Below are 17,263 nucleotides of genomic sequence, written 5' to 3' on the forward strand. Positions count from 1 at the left end.
AGGTATCCTCCATAGTTAAAGTCTTTTTCTCTTCAGATGGTAGATATTTTCCTCAAAACATTAAAATAACTTTTCTTCATTGTGAAAATCGGAAGCAGTCATTGTTTTAAAAAGATATTCCAGTGGCTGGTGTTGTGGCATAGCAGGTAAAGCCACTGCATGCGACACTAGGATCCCATATGAGTGCCGGTTTGTGTCCCAGCTGTTCCACTTCCAGTCCAGCTCCCTGCTAATGGCTTGGGCTAGCAGTGGAAGATGGCCCAAGTGTTTGAGCCCCTGCCACCTATGTGGGAGGCCCAGGTGGAGTTGGACTGCTGGCTTCCGCCCTATTTAACCCATGGCCATTGAGGCCATCTGGGAAGTAAATTAGCAGATGAAAGATCTCACCCTTTCCCTCCCCCTCCCCCTCCCCCTCCCCCTCTCCCCCTCCCCCTTCCTCTCTCCCCCTTCCTCTCTCCCCCTCCTCTTCTTCCCTGCTTCCCCTCTGTGCCCTCCTCTCTCCCTCTCCCTTCTCTCTGTCTTTCCCTCTTTCTCTCTAACTCTGCCTTTCAAATAAATCTTTTAGTTCCCAATCCAGGGCAAAAGAGGGATCGGACCACTAATGAGGACAGCTGGAAAAGCAGACCCACTGACCCAGACTTCTGACATGCTGCTGGGGCTGGGTGGAAGAGGGGGAAATTCAACATTGTATGTCTCTAGTTCATTTTGTTGCTTCGTTTAAAAGGTGAATATTAAAATAAACAAGACAAAGTTCCTGCTGAAAAAAAAATTTAAAAAATAAGTATGTATAAACTTTTAATGACTGTACTAAATTTCATCGTATAAAATACTAATCATGGGGCCAATGTTTGATGTAGTGGCTAAGAGGCCTTGGGACGCCTGTGTTCCATCCATGTCTCAGTGCCTAAGGTTCTAGTCCTATCCCTGCTTCCAATTCCAACTTCTGAATTGTGCAGCCTAGGAGGCAGCCCAAGTACTTGGGACCCTGCCACCCACATGGGAACCCTGGATTGGATTCCAGACTCTTGGCTTCAGCCTGGCCTACTCCTGCCTATTTGGGGCATTTGAGGAATGAACCAATAGATTGAAGATCTCTTTCTGTCTCTCCCTTTTGAATAAATAAAAAATTATTTAAAAAGAAAAAAATTATTTGTGGCCTACTTATAAACTGTATTGATGCATGTTTAATTTTTTAAAATTTCAGATATTTTAAAGGATTTCCCAAAAACAGTAAAGCATTTTAGGTATCTACAATTTTATTTTTATTATTTTTGTACTTATTTTTAATTATTTATATGCTTCCTGTTTATATGTGTAATAGAGTTTTCTGTTGAAATTGTTCCAACTTGGGGAAAAAGTGAATGAAAGAAAAATTTTTGTTTAATAAATAATAGCGCAGTTGTGGTTGGCCTTTAGCCCAGCAGTTAAGATGCCCATGTCCCACCTTGGAGTACCTGAGTTCAGTCCTCATGTCTGGTTTGCTTCCTGACGTTGTGCACCCCGGGAGGTAGTAGAAATGGATCAAGTAACTGGGTTCCTGCCTCCAACATGGAAGGCCTGGATTGGATTCTTGGCTCTTGGCTCCAGTCTGGCCCATTTTCAGCTATTGTAAGCATCTGGGGAATGAACCAGTGAGTGGGAGCTTGCTTCTTATGTCTCCCTCTCTCTGCCTCTCAATTGAATATAATTTTTAAAAATACATATTTACACAATATGGGAGAAATAATTTGTAAAAAGCAGTTGATGTAGGATATTACAAAAATAGGAAAATGGGATATGAATATTTAATATTTGGGGACCATAGTTCTAAATAATGGGTTATTGTTTTACTTTTCATTTTTATTTATTTGTTTGAGTCTGGCTAAAAGAGCTCATGTGTGCTTATTCACTTCCCAAATGCCTGCAATATCCTGGACAGGGCTCGGGCTGACGCCAGAAGCCAGGAACTTAACCCAGGTCTCCCACATAGGTAGTGGGCAGCCGATAACTCGGTCGTTACCACTGCCTCCCAGGGTCTGCGTTAGCAGGGAGATGGAGTCAGGAGCCAGAGGCAGGCATCAACCTTGGACAGTGGATGTGGGACACAAGCATCTTAACTGATCTAACACTAGCCTGGATGCCTACCCTTAAACGGTGTTTTGATGAAAAATCTTGTTTATAAATCTTTTAAAATCTCTAATTTTTTCAGGGAAGTGTTTAAAACATACAATGTTGCTGTGGACTACATTACTGTTGCACTCTTGATCTGGAATTTTGGTGTGGTGGGAATGATTTCCATTCACTGGAAGGGCCCTCTTCGGCTCCAGCAGGCGTATCTCATTATGATCAGTGCTCTCATGGCTCTGGTGTTTATCAAGTACCTCCCCGAATGGACTGCGTGGCTCATCTTGGCTGTGATTTCAGTATATGGTAAAGCCCGAACTGACATTTTGTTCATTACAAGAAAGGCCTCAATGATGTTTTTTTTTTTTTTACTCTTGTAATTATCTTAACTTTGGGAAAATGATCACTTCTGTAGCTCTTCAACTAATAATTAGTATAGTATCTTATTCATATAAATATATCAGAATGTTTGAGGTTAAGTTCTTTGAAAATGTTTTATTTACTGCCCCCTATTTAACTCAGCGATACGTTAGCCAAGGGAGCTATCAGATTGAAGACTTAGATTCAAATCCCGTCTCTCCCTGAAGGATCCACAGACCTTAGCAAAGCGAAACAGGGTCTTTGAGTTCAGTTTCATTTGTAAATTTGGAATAGTACTTCAGAGTTTACACATAAAATACTCAATTCATTTTAAAAATCAAAATTGTATTTCTTATTTTTATAAGGCAACTTAAAACTAATTATTCCTTTAAAAGTAATACATAGATGGACATGAGGTGGATGTTTGGCCTTGTCACTAGGATGCTAGTTGAGATACCCACAGACAAGTTACCCAGCCCCTCAATTACTGTGACGGTTATATGATATGCATAATACACCTAGGACAGTATCTATCAGTAAATGTCAGCTGTTAGTTCTGTATATAAAATCCTGTGAAATAAGCAAAGCATTTATTACCCTGTAGTGTTGCTAAGAAACTTGAAGTTTATACAGGTAAATTCTTTGCCCAAGCTCTTAGTATTTGATCGAGAGTCTGACTCCCAAGTCCGATATTCTCTTGCCGGTGTTCTGCCAGCCTCTGCTGCTTCCCCACATAACACAAGGGATGATCTCTTCACAGGTTTGAGTTCCTTTAAAGTAAAGGGAAACCTCTTGTATCCAATATGTAGAATACTGACTCTCAACACCATTTCTATAAGGTGTCAGGATTTCTTAATTTGCACAAATGCTGTTCTGAAATTTTCAAAATAATATTAATTATCATTTACTTTAATTGTTGTAAAAATAAGTGAATTTATCACTTAGCAATTCTGTAAGGGGAAGTGTAACTTCGAGCCAAAATAGTTCCAGGATGTTGCAGTTCAGACAGGCTGAAGATGTCATCATTTCAAAGCTAGATAAATTTCCCTTTTATTTAAATTGAAGAGGTAGTAGGAGTAGAGAGCTTTGTGCCTCTAAGTATGTGTTTTATTATATTATTTTCTTATTATTCTAATTATTTTTGTATTACTCTTATTAACAGTGTCTCCATTATGTTTTATTAACATGTCTCCACATGGAGACATGAGGCTTTTTCCTTAAGTGCATGCAAATGACAATAATGTCAAACAAGCTATCGAGTCTTCAAATTTAACCAAATCTATTTCATATTTTTAAATGAGAGTATTTCCTGTATTCTGAATTTTCATGACACACCTGATGGACTGTAATGAGGCTAGAATCAGGAATGATTTTGGCATATTGCTTCCTCTCTGAGTTACTGTCTTCCCAAGGTGAGCCACTTCTCAATACCACATGTGTTTTTTTGTTTTTGTTTTTTTATTTTTTTTTTATTTTTTGACAGGCAGAGTGGACAGTGAGAGAGAGAGACAGAGAGAAAGATCTTCCTTTGCCGTTGGTTCACCCTCCAATGGCCGCCGCGGCCGGCGCGTTGCGGCCAGCGCACCGCGCTGATCCGATGGCAGGAGCCAGGAGCCAGGTGCTTTTCCTGGTCTCCCATGGGGTGCAGGGCCCAAGCACCTGGGCCATCCTCCACTGCACTCCCTGGCCACAGCAGAGAGCTGGCCTGGAAGAGGGGCAACAGGGACAGAATCCGGCGCCCAGACCGGGACTAGAACCCTGTGTGCCGGCGCCGCAAGGCGGAGGATTAGCCTAGTGAGCCGCGGCGCCGGCCCAATACCACATGTGTTTTAAGACCTGAATAGTTGAGAAGTGCTTTTATTTGATAGGATCGTAAGGAAATACTAAACTTTATCACGTACTGGAGTTACTATTATTTTATTATTTTGTTTCATTTAAATGTACTGCTTCTTATTTCAAGGTCCCTAAGTAGTACATGTTCTATTTTTAAAAAGAAAGGAAGACTCTCTACCACGCTGCTCTTCTTAATTTGAAAGGTTCAGTCAGATTGCCATATTAAGTTCCTGTTAGAGTAAACCTGTTTGTAGCTTACAGACATGATCTATTTAGGAATGACTTGTCACCATTTCTGCTCTGCAGTAGTTCTGTCTGGTCACTTTGTCTGCCTCTTTCCGTCCATACCCCAGTGGGGACATACATTGTCTGCTTAGGCAGTAGCAGTTCAGCCAAAACTTTCACTGATCTGTGTGGTTTGTTTAGGTTGTTTCCCCCCAGCAGTTTACCTGCCATTTATTTTTTAGTCATTCAACATCGTTCTTTGTAGAAAACAAACAGCAGAACATTTAACCTTTTCTTTGGTTAATTCCTCCCTAATAACGCCCATTTACAAACTTAGCCCATTCATTTTATCAAGCGTCTTTTCCATTTTTCTCTTTCTAGATTTAGTGGCTGTTTTGTGTCCAAAAGGTCCACTTCGTATGCTGGTTGAAACAGCTCAGGAGAGAAATGAAACTCTTTTTCCAGCTCTCATTTACTCGTGTAAGTATCTCAGAATCATGTTGAGTTAGTAATAGGCTTAGAATTTATGGGGACTCAAACACACGTAATTATGTCATTATTATGGTACTTTTTCTCATCTGAAATACATTAATGGAACTCCTGATCATCTCTGTTTCCTTACTAACTGTTGTCTTTTACCTGCCAGTGGTTCAAGAGAACTTTCACTATGGTTGGAAAGCAGAAATATTTAGAGATTGGGGAGCCATTATTTCTGTTTAGAATCTTTTAAGTCAAGCATTGTGGAGTGATATATAACTACATACATTACAAATGAATCTTGCCCTCACTTATTGAAAGAATTGTACCGTTCCTTTAGAAAGTATTTCTTTATTTGAGACATATTCTTCATAATCATACATTAGATGTAATTGGGCACTGACCTAATCTGCTTCCACAGTGCATTGTGGAGGCACCAAGAAGTGTGGTACTTCCTCAGAGCTCATTTGGTTACTGCTTGGTGGTGGGGTAGGACAAGTACATAAGTAAGCAGTTGCAAGGCAGAATGTCAGCAGGTTCAGAAGAGGCACGAAGTACAGTGAGAGCTCAGAAAAGGGGAAATCCGGCTGGAGAAACAGGAAGAGCATCATGGGAGACACAGTGTTTGGATTTGCCCTGTTAGGGATGGCTAGAATTTCAGCAAGCACAGACTGAAGAGCTGATTCCAAAAGTGGCTTCATGCAGAATGGCTTGGATGGGGCTGGCACTGCAGTGTAGTGGGCTAAGCCTCTGCCTGCTGTGCTGGAATTCCATGTTCACCAGTTCGTGTCCCAGCTGCTCCTCTAACTATCTAGCTCTCTGCTGTGGCCTGGGAAAGCAGTAGAAGATGGCCCAAGTGCTTGGGCCCCTGCAGCCACGTGGGAGACCCAGAAGAAGCTCCTGGTTTTGGATCGGCTCAGCCCTGATCGTTGAGGCCATCTAGGGGAGTGAACCAGCAGATGAAAGACCTTTCTTTCTGTCTGTAACTCTACCTCTCAAATAAATAAAATAAAAATCTTTAAAAAAAAAAAAAAAGTGGCTGGCGCCGTGGCTCACTTGGCTAATCCTCTGCCTGCAGTGCTGGCACCCCGGGTTCTAGTCCCGGGGAAGGGAGGGAGAGTACCAGCAGGAACACAGGAACATCAGAAAGTGGTGAAGTCAGCACTTTTCCATTTGCAGTATTGTGACTGTTTCTATGTTTAGTACGTGAAATGACTGTGTAGTGTTGTGTTTTATAGCTCTTGGGTAGTAGATGTTCTTATTAGATGTGTATATAATTTCCATTTCTTTTCTGTCGCAAACAGTGCTTCCAGAGAATATCCATGAATTTGTCAGTATTGTTGTAAGGGACATTCTTAGCAGGAATTGCTAAGTCAAAGGATGTGTTCAACTTCAGAAGCATGATAGGACCAGAAGCAATAATCTAAGACGAGGGGAGTGTGTACTTGTACGTGTATGTGTTTTGTTGATGCTGAAGTGGACAGAGAATGGGTGATGGAGAGGGAGAGGGATGTGTACAGCAAATGTCACCCCACTTCACAAATTCCTGTCTCACAGGCAGGTTGCAGGTGGGAAGGGGGAGAGCAGGCTTGAGGAAAGGCATTTCTGGAAGGAAGACTTGATCAGTCTGCTAAGGTTGAGAAGGAGGAACCAGTAGAAACAGGCTTTTTTTTTTTTTTTAAGATTGATTGATTGATTTGAAAGGCAGCTGGTTTATCCCCCAGATGCCTGCAATGGCTGGATCTGTGCTGCTCCAAACCCAGGAGCCAGGAGGGTCTCCCAGGTGGGTGCAGGGGCCCAAGGACTTGGGTCATCTTCTGCTGCTTTCCCAGGCCATAGCAGAGAGCTGGATAGGAAGAGGGGCAGCTGGGACTCGAACTGCAGCCAAATAGGATACCACCCATAGGGGATGTCGGCACTGCAGGTGGCAGCTTTACCGATTATGCCACAGTGCCGGCCCCTAGAGAAAGGCTTTGAACATATCTGCAAGTAGGAATAATTAATGGAGCAAGGTTATTGACAAAGAAGGTAGAAATTACTCTCAGAGTTCAGAGTGAGGAGTTAGGCCTAGAACAGGGAAAGGATTTATTTCCTCATTTGAAAAGCGAAGTTAGAGAGGGAGAGACAGAGAGATCTTCCATCTGCTGGTTCACTCCCCAAATGGCCATGCTGGCTGGAGCTGGGCCAACCTGAAGCTAGAAACCAGGAGCTTCTTCCGGGTCTCACACATGGGTGCAGGGTCCACGTACTTGAACTGTCTTTAGCTGCTTTTCCAGGTACATTAGCAGGGAGCTGGATTGGAAGTAGAGCAACTGGGACTCGAATTGCTGCCCATACAGGATGCTGCCTCTATAGGTGATGGCTTTACCCACTGTGCCACAGCTCTAGCCTCTGAGATTACATATTATGTATGAAAAGTCAGATTTAAAGTAGTACACATAGCCGGCGCCACGGCTCACTAGGCTAATCCTCTGCCTTGCGGCGCCGGCACACCGGGTTCTAGTCCGGTCGGGGTGCCGGAATCTGTCCTGGTTGCCCCTCTTCCAGGCCAGCTCTCTGCTGTGGCCAGGGAGTGCAGTGGAGGATGACCCAAGTGCTTGGGCCCTGCACCCCATGGGAGACCAGGAGAAGCACCTGGCTTCTGCCATCGGATCAGCGTGGTGCGCCGGCCACAGCGCGCCGGCCGCGGCGGCCATTGGAGGGTGAACCAACGGCAAAGGAAGACCTTTCTCTCTGTCTCTCTCACTGTCCACTCTGCCTGTCAAAAAAAAAAAAAAAAAAAAAAGTAGTACACATAGGGCTAGCATTATGGCACAGCAGGTTAAGCTGCCATCTACAATACCACTGTCCAGTTTTGGAGCACCAGTTCAAGTCCTGGCTGCTCTGCTTCTAATCCGGGTTCCCTGCTAATGTGCCTGGGAAGGCAGCAAATGATGACCCAGGTACTTGCACCCTGCTACCTATGTAGGAGAGGAGACCCTTATGGAGTTGCATTCTTGGCTCTGAGTTCACTTCCTGGGGAGTGAACCCGCAGCTGGAAAAATCTCTTTCTCTCTCTGTTCCTCCCCATCCACCCCACTTTGTGTCTCTCTCTTTTGCTGTCTCACTGTGCCTTTCAAATAAATAAAAATTTTAAAAAAGGCAGTACATGCAATGTTTTGTAGATACTAGGAAAAAGGGGCTATGTATGTCTGAGTGTCTGTGTATAATTTTTAATGATATATTTTAAAAACTGATAATTAAGGTGGACTTTTAACAGTTAAGACACCTGCATCCGGTATTGGAGCGCTTGAATTTATCCACCTTCGGCTCTGGACTCCTCTGCTTCTTGCTAATGCAGACCCTGGGAAGGCACGGTGATGGATCAAGTGGCTGGGTTCCTGCCACCCACACAAGTTCCTGACTCCTAACTGGCTTGACACAGTCCTGGCCTTTGCCGTATTTGAGGAATGAACTAGAGTCCCCATTACGAGTAGAGGGGTTCTCTTTCTCTCACTCTCTGTCCCTCTGTCTCTGTCTTTCTCTGTATGTCTCTCAAATTTTGAAAATAGTACATGTTGGACCCAGCCTTGTGGCTTAGTGTGTCAAACCACCATGTCTGGCACTCACATCCTGTATCTGAAAGCCAGCTCACGACGCAGCTATTGCATTTCCAGTGCAACTTCCTGCTAGTGCACCTGGGAAGGCAGTACTCCTGGCTGCCCGTGCGGGAGGCCAGATAAAGTTCCTGGCTCCACCTCGCCTAGCCCTGCCTCGTGTAGCCATTTGGGAGCTAAACCAGCAGATGGAAAATCTTTCTCTACCTCTCCCTCTCTCTCTCACTCAGCCTCTCAAGTAAGTAAATAAGTAAATCTTTAAAAACAGTCATAATAAAAGTTAAAATTAAGAACTGACAATACGGGGCCATCAAAGAAGGAGGTACCTTTCTCTGAAGGGAGGAGAGAACTTCCACTTTGACTATGACCCTGTCAGAATAAGGTCGAAGTCAGCGAACTCAGAAGGCTTCCATAGCCTTGGCAACTCATGACTAGAGCCTAGGGAGATTACTGACGCCATAACCAAGAGTGTCAAATTGTTAAGTCAACAACAGGGTCACTGTGTACTTACTCCTCATATGGGATCTGTCCTTAATGTGTTGTCCAATGTGAAGTAATGCTATAACTAGTACTGAAACAGTACTTTACACTTTGTGTTTCTGTGTGGGTGCAAACTGATGAAATCTTTACTTAATACATACTAAATCGATCTTCTGTATATAAAGATAATCGAAAATGAAAAAAAGAACTGACAATATATTTAATTGTTTACCTTTGTAAAGTGGGGCTTAGAGACTGAACCTTTATACTTTTCTTTATACTGTTCCTTACTTCTTGAGTTTTGTTATTTAATTCTTCAAAAGCTAATTGTGAATGTCAAAGTAAAAGGATTACGAGTTTTAAAATATTTCTGTTTTCATAATTTCCCATTGTCCTCCTGTTAACTGTTGCTACAGTTATGTTGCATAAGTAACCGCTTCAAAACTCAGTGCCTTAACAATAATAGTCACTTTTTATAACTTGTCAGTGTGCAGGTCACTTGACTTAGCTGACTTGGTGGTGGCTTTGCCCTTTGAGTTCCTCATCCTCTCTGGACCAGAGAGTGAAGACATGTGGCAGAAGGACAAGAGGGCTTTTAAGGCCTAGGCGTGGTGTTAGCACTGTTCTCTGCCCACTGGCTGTTGTTTGAAATAAGTCATGTAGTTGAACCCCAAGTCAGGGGGAGAGAAAATGCATTCCACTTCCAGTGAGTCCATTTTTTTTCTTTAAAGATTTATTTTATTTATTTGAAAGAGTTAGAGAGGTAGAGACAGAGAGAGAGGTCTTCCACCCACTGGTTCACTCCTCAGATGGCCTCAATGACCAGAGCTGAGACGATCAGGAACCAGGAGCCTCTTCCGGGTCTCCCACGCAGGCACAGGGGTCCAAAGACATGGACCATCTTCTACTGCTATCCCAGGCCATAGCAGAGAGCTGGATCGGAAGAGGAACAGCTGGGATTAGAACCAGTGCCCATATGGTATGCCAGCACCTCAGACCAGGGCTTTAATCTGCTGTGCCACATCGCCGTCCCCAAGTCCATGACAAGAGTGTGTGTTCTAGGGGATGAAAAATTAGGCATGGGTTTCAATCTGCCACATTGTACATGTGTGCTAATTTTAGGCTGAAAACAGTTACCCTGTTTTATAGTATGTCATATACGAGAGTATTTCACAGTTTATGTAAAAACAGAATTAAAAGATAAGCTTGGGGGCCAACGCCGTGGCACAGCAGGTAAAGCCGCCACCTGCAGTGCCAGCATCCCATATGGGTGCCAGTTCAAGTCCTAGCTGCTCCTCTTCTCATCCAGCTCTCTACTATGGCCTGGGAAAGCAGTAGAAGATGGCTCAAGTGCTTGGGCCCCTGTACCCGCGTGGGAGACCCAGAAGAAGCTCCTAGCTCCTGGCTTTGGTCTGGCCCAGCCCTGGCTATTAGAGCCATTTGGGGAGTGAACCAGTGCATGGAAGATCTGTGTGTGTGTGTCCCTCTGTCCCTCTAACTCTGCCTTTCAGATAAATTTAAAAACTAAAAAATGAACCTTTAAAAAAAAGGTAAGCTTATATGTTGGTGCAGAAGAATTTTGAAATGCACGCATCTGAGGAGTCTTCAAAACATTCATGGAAACTGCATATTATGAACAAAACTATGCTTGAATTTAAAAATTTTTTGTCCCAAAATTTCATCCCTTTTTTTTTTTTTTTTTGAGATTTTTTTTGTCGTAAGATTTATTTATTTGTTTGAAAGGCAGAGTTACAAAGAGGCAGAGACAGGGGTGTTCCATCCGCTGGCTTGCTCCCCAAATGGCCACAAAAACTGGAGCTGGGCCGATCTGAAGCCAGGAGCAGTAGTTTCTTCTGGGTCTCCCATGAGGGTGCAGGGGCCCAAGGACTCGGGCCATCTTCTACAGCTTTCCCAGGCCATAGCAGAGAGCTGGATTGGAAGTGGAGCAGCTGGGACTTGAATCAGCGCCTATATGGGATGCTGGCACTGTAGGCGGCAGCTTTACCTGCTACACCGTGGCACTGGCCCCCAAAATATCTTCTTTTAATTTCATTTTCTACAAGTGTTTTGAGGTACCGTTATATAATAATCAGGTCTGTGTAATGGTTGTAGAGTGTTTGGCATTTTTTAGGTAATTTGGTGGTAAGTCCGTATATGCATATGGGAAAATAGTATAAACCTTTACCACCTGTAAAGATCAGATAGGTTCAATAAGGCATCTCTTCTCATGAAGCACTACATTTGTACTGAAAATTTTAGAAAGCATTGATTTTGAGCTTTTTTTTTTAAAGGATGTAAGAAAAACAGCAGTACTGATCAGTAGTTTTTCTCCTAAGGTATATGTAGATATGAAAAAAATCAGTCTTCTCAGCTACTCTTTAAAAACCCCTTTGTGCATTTTTGTACAGTCTCTCGGTGAAGGGTATTCATTTTGCTAAAGGCTCTTGCCCTCAGGAAATACATGAATGTTTTTCTTTATTATTTTTTTTTTTGTCATCCAGTATAAAAATGCTTACCTACCCTGAGCTAACTCATTAGCAGAAGTGGAAAACTCTGATATCTTACCCAAAATGAAGCTAACAATTCCTTCAGATCATTTTGTGTAAAGCTTTTTTTTTTTTAAGACATTTGGGGGTGGGAATATGTTACATTATGCTAATTTTAAATTTGTGTATTTTCCTGAAAACCTAAGGTATTTAGTGTTAATTGAAAAATAAAAATATATTTTTTCTGTATATTATTTCAGTACTGTCAATTTATTCAGAATTTTTTTTAAAAAACTAAGTAATTTGAAAGGCAAAACAATACAGGGAGCCGGCGCCGCGGCTCAATAGGCTAATCCTTCTCCTAGTGGTGCCGGCACACCGGGTTCTAGTCCCGGTCTGGGCGCCGGATTCTGTCCCGGTTGCCCATCTTCCAGGCCAGCTCTCTGCTGTGGCCCAGGAGTGCAGTGGAGGATGGCCCAAGTGCTTGGGCCTTGCACCCCATGGGAGACCAGGAGAAGCACCTGGCTCCTGCCATCGGATCAGTGCGGTGCATTGGCCGCAGCGCGCTGGCCACGGCGGCCATTGGAGTATGAACCAACGGCAAAGGAAGTCCTTTCTCTCTGTCTCTCTCTCTCACTGTCCACTCTGCCTGGAAAAAAAAAAAAAAAAATACAGGGGCAGGGGAACAGGAAAAGAAAAATCTTCCATCTGTTGGTTCACTCCCCAAATGGCTACAAAGCCAGGTCTGGGCCAGGTGGAAGCCAAGATTCAGGAGTTCCATCCAGATCTCCCACGTGGTTGGCAGGGTCCCAAACCCTTGCACCCTCTTCCACTGCTGTCCCAGGCACATTAGGAGGAATTTGGATTGGAACTGGAGCAGCTAGGACTTCAACCATTGGTGTGGGATGCTGTTGTCACAGGCAGCAGCTTAACCTGCCCCACAATGCTGGCCCCCTAAGAATATTTGGAACATGGATGTAATTATAGAATCTTGGTGATAAAAAAGCCTTAAATACCGGATTCTGTCCTGGTTGCTCCTCTTCCAGTCCAGCTCTCTGCTGTGGCCCGGGAAGGCGGTGAAGGATGGCCCAAGTGCTTGGGCCCTGCACCCGCATGGGAGACTGGGAGGAAGCACCTGGCTTCGGATCAGCTCAGCACGCTGGCTGTAACAGCCATTTGGGGCTGAACCCACGGAAGGAAGACCTTTCTCTCTCTCTGTCTCTCTCACTCTCTAACTCTGCCTGTCAAAAAATAAAAAAATAAATAAATAAATAAATAAAACAAAAAAAGCCTTAGAGACATAGATGCGAGGTATCTTATTTAAAATTGCTTATTAGGGCTGGCATTGTGGCATAGCAGGTTAAGCCACTGCCTATGATGACAACATCCCTTATAGGCACCAATTTGTGTCCTGGCTGCTCATCTTCTGTTCCACCTTCCTGCTAATAGCCTGGTAAACCAGTAGAAGACGGCCCAATTCCTTGGGCCCCTGCCACCCATGTGGGAGACCCTGATGAAGCTCCTGGCCTCAGCCCATCCCAGACCTGGCTGTTGAAACCATTTGGGAAGCGAACCAGCCAATGGAAGATCTCTTTCTCTCTCTCCCCTCTCAGTAACTCTGCCTTCCAAGTAAATAAATAATTTTTTTTTTTAGTTCTTTACTGTGGGCAGGTGGGACTCATGTTGCTGCTGGCATTTGGATCCTGCTATAATCTCATATAGTACATCTTTTTTAAATGTGTGTTATTGTTGATATATCTTCAGGATGTAGTCATAAAAGTGGTATTGCTGGGCTTAAGGGTGAAATATGTGTGTGATTTCTGTTAGATGTCACTGTATTCCCCTCCAAGGGAATTTTTATAGCATTTTTATAATATATTTTTATAAAATGTTTTATTCTAACCACAATGTATAAGAAGCACCACTTTAAAGTATTTCCATTACCTCTCTCTTTTTAAAGATTCTTTTTTTATTTCTTTTTTTTTTTTTTTTTAGTTTTATTTTATTTATTTGAAAGACAGAGTTACAGAGAGAGGTAGAGACAGAGAGGTCTTCCATCCACTGGTTCACTCCCCAGATGGCCACAATGGCAGGAGCTGTGCCGATCTGAAGCCAGGAGCCAGGAGCTTCTTCTGGGTCTCCCACGTGAGTGCAGGGGCCCAAAGACTTGGACCATCTTCTGCTGCTTTCCCAGGCCATAGCAGAGAGCTGGATCAGAAGTAGAGCGACCAAGACTAGAACCGGCGCCCATATGATGCCGGCACTTCAGACCAGGGCTTTAACCCGCTGCACCACAGCACCGGCCCCTCCATCATCTCTTAACTAAAATGTGATAGAGATGTGTGTGATGCAGTTTTATAATATGCGTTTTCCATGAACTTTTTGTAGACTCCATGTATGCATGGGTCTAAAAATTGTGGTTTTCTCGGGGGTAGCAGCATTGTGATGCTGTGGGTAAGCTGCCTGGGATGCCTGCATTCCATATGGGCACCACTTCAAGTTCTGGCTGCTGCACTTCTGATCCAGCTCCCTGCTGATGCACCTGGAAAAGCAGCAGAAGATGGCCCAAGTGCTTGGGCCCCTGCACGCACATGGGAGACCTGGATGAAGCCTTCCTGGCCCAGCAGTGGCTGTTAAGGCCATTTGGGGAGTGAACCAGTAGTTGGAAAATAGTTCTCACATGTGCTCTTGGCTCACTCTTTCTCTCTCTTTCTCTTTGTCTCTGTCTCCCCCTCTCTATAATTCTGCCTTTCAAATAAATAAATCTTTTTTAAAAAGTTTTTTTTTGCACCAAAATAAACAATGTTAATTCCATTTTCCACAAACTTTGTGTAATACCCTAAAATATATTTTTGTAAAAAGGACATTGATTTTTCTTTTTTTTAAGATTTATTTATTTGAAGGATGAGTTACAGAGAGGCAGAGACAGAGAGAGGTCTTCCATCTGCTAGTTCACTCCCCAGATGGCCACAATGGCTGGAGCTGCGCCAACCCGAAGCCAGGAGCCAGGAGCTTCTTCCCGGTCTCCCATGTGAGTGCGGGGGCCCAAGCACTTAGGCCATCTTCTGCTGTTTTTCCAGGCCATAGCAGAGAGCTGGATTAGAAGTGGCGCAGCCAGGACTCGAACTGGCGCCCATATGTGATGGCTCTGCAGATGGCAGCTTTACTAGCTACGCCACAGTGCCGGCCCCGTGTTTATTGCTTTTAACCTTTCTTTCTTATGCATGTATGAAAAACACATTAGCGCTATTGAAAATTCCGAGAGAGATAGCATGAAGGAAGTTTAGTCCATGCGTCTGTGAGCTTCCCTTTGGCCTTGAGTTTAATCTCAGTAAGTAATATTCATCAGTTCCCACTACTTTAGGACTTTAAGCCAGGCTATCCCTTTTATAGGGAATCTCTTGCTGCCCTGAGCAGCTTTCTTTCTGTTTAATTTCCTGGGGTGACAAATGATAGCAAACAGTTTTGTGATAGCAGCCACAGTTTGAATATTACAGAAAACATTTCATTTCAGAATCTTTTGTCTGCTGGAATCACAGAGAATGCTTTCTGGTTTTCAGTGTGTGCTTTCTTCTGATCATTCAGGACTCTTAAGGCAGCGTTGGAGGGGATGGTGATTTGGGAGAGAGCCTCCTGTCTATTCATGCACTTGACTTCCATGACTCCAGTGCTTACCTGGACTGTGGTCTTTCTCAACAGCAACGATGGTGTGGTTGGTGAATATGGCAGAAGGAGACCCAGAAGCCCAAAGGAGGGTATCCAAAAACTCCAAGTACAGTGCACAAAGTAAGTCACTTTCATCTGGAAATTTCTGGATTTTCGAGGTCGTTGTCATCATCTCAGTGGCTCCCAGTAGCATATGTAGCTTGCAATCCCTTCCTGTGGTCATAGACTCATTGAGAATCTTCTGACGCCCGTGGTAATACTCAGTAAAGCGCAGAGAAGTATCTAAAGACCTCATAGATTCCAAACCCGGTACTGCAGTCAAGGCAACCTAGGTTAAGATTTCTGTTATTAAATATATGATAGCAGTAAGGAAAGGTTCAAGCTGAGGGTGTGATTTAAAAAGAAAAAGCTCTCCCTTCAAAGTGAAAATGAGATCTACATATTTAACATGGGCAAAGTAACATAAAACTGATTTGATTTCGTGCATGGCAAAGTTTGTACTGGGATCAGACATTCCAGGTGGATGCGGCTTTCTGGAAGAGAATGATGGTGATGATTTAGGATGAGAGACCATGGGCCACTGTGGACACCACAGAAGGTACTGGGGAGAACTCAGGTTAGAAGTCAGGATTGGAAGATGTGGAGTAAGGCACAATATAAACCTAAAAGCAAAGGAAACCTTGTTAAAAAGGAAAAACATAGGCTAACCTCCTAAGGAGGCTGAAAAATAAGCAAAATAAAGATTAGTGAGAGAAGTAAAGAAGACTTTAATTCAGTTGCTATTTGTCAGGAAAGGGATAATTTATATTTTATGGAACCAAGAAAATGACTGAATTAACATTTGGGGTAACTGCTAGGACTCTTTGGACTGGAAATTCATATTTGAGACCCAGAAATATATATCAGGCTTATTTCTACTCTGAGCAAGGCAACAGAGGGTGGTGTTAGACCAGGAGTCGATGGAATAGAAAAGTAGGAAGTATGTTGAAAACAGCTGTTACAAGCACAGTTATTATGTTGACCTGTATTAAGCTAAAGAAGATGAAAAGGTTCATTGTGAGTACATACACATACAGAGACTTCAAAAAATCCCTGGAAAATGGAATTATAAGATAACTTTATTTTGGTACAAAAACTTTTTGAAACCTGCGCATAGATTTTCTTTTCTTTCTTTTTTTTTTTTTTTTACTATCTTATTTATTTGAGAGGTGGAGGTACAGACAGTGAAAGGGAGAGACAGAGAGAGAGGTCTTCCTTCCATCAGTTCACTCCCCAAATGGCCACAACGACTGGAGCTGCACCAATCTTAAGCCAGGAGCCAGGTGCTTCTTCCCAGTCTCCCCTGTGAGTGCAGGGGCCCAAGGACTTGGGCCATCTTGCACTGCTTTCCGAGGCCACAGCTGGATCGAAGACGAGAAGCCAGGACTAGAACTGGCACCCATATGGGATGCTGGCACTGCAGGCAGAGGGTTAACCTGCACCACGGTGCCAACCCCTCGTAGATTTTTTTTTTTTTTTTTTTTTTTTTGACAGAATGGACAGAGAGAGAGACAGAGAGAAAGGCCTTCCTTTGATGTTGGTTCACCCTCCAATGGCCGCCGCGGCCGGCGCGCTGCGGCCGGCGCACCATGCCTATCCGAAGGCAGGAGCCAGATACCTGGGCCATCCTCCACTGCACTCCCTGGCCACAGCAGAGAGCTGGCCTGGAAGAGGGGCAACCGGGACAGAATCCAATGCCCCGACCGGGACTAGAACCCAGTGTGCCGGCGCCGCAAGGCGGAGGATTAGCCTAGTAAGCCGCAGCGCTGGCCTCCGCATAGATTTTTATAGTACACATTTTCTGTGGATTTTTGAAAGTACTCTCACAGAATTTTTTTTAAAGATTATTTATTTGAAAGGCTGAGTTTCAGAGAAGCAGAGTGTCGCTCCCCCTCTTCGTGGAGGAACGACACAGGACCCTGCGCTGTTCTTTTGTCTGCTCGGCCCTCCCCGGGTTTGCTGCTGGTTCTTCCCGGGTTGGCTACTATCCCTTCCACC

At 43.8% G+C, this 17,263-nt stretch overlaps 1 protein-coding gene across 7 annotated transcripts in view; it reads left to right on the plus strand.

Annotated features, from left to right (window-relative positions):
* Window positions 1-17,263, plus strand: part of PSEN1 (presenilin 1) — an 84,832-nt gene that overhangs the window by 56,935 nt on the left and 10,634 nt on the right. For all 7 annotated transcript variants that reach the window (XM_002719669.5, XM_017349401.3, XM_070065199.1 and 4 more), the window contains exons 7-9: window positions 2,189-2,409; window positions 4,903-5,001; window positions 15,260-15,346. In XM_002719669.5, coding sequence (XP_002719715.1) covers window positions 2,189-2,409; window positions 4,903-5,001; window positions 15,260-15,346 — 407 coding nt within the window. The remainder of the gene's footprint in view (window positions 1-2,188; window positions 2,410-4,902; window positions 5,002-15,259; window positions 15,347-17,263) is intronic.

This window comes from Oryctolagus cuniculus, chromosome 20 (genome assembly GCF_964237555.1).
Source record: "Oryctolagus cuniculus chromosome 20, mOryCun1.1, whole genome shotgun sequence".
Taxonomy (NCBI): Eukaryota; Metazoa; Chordata; class Mammalia; order Lagomorpha; family Leporidae; genus Oryctolagus; species Oryctolagus cuniculus.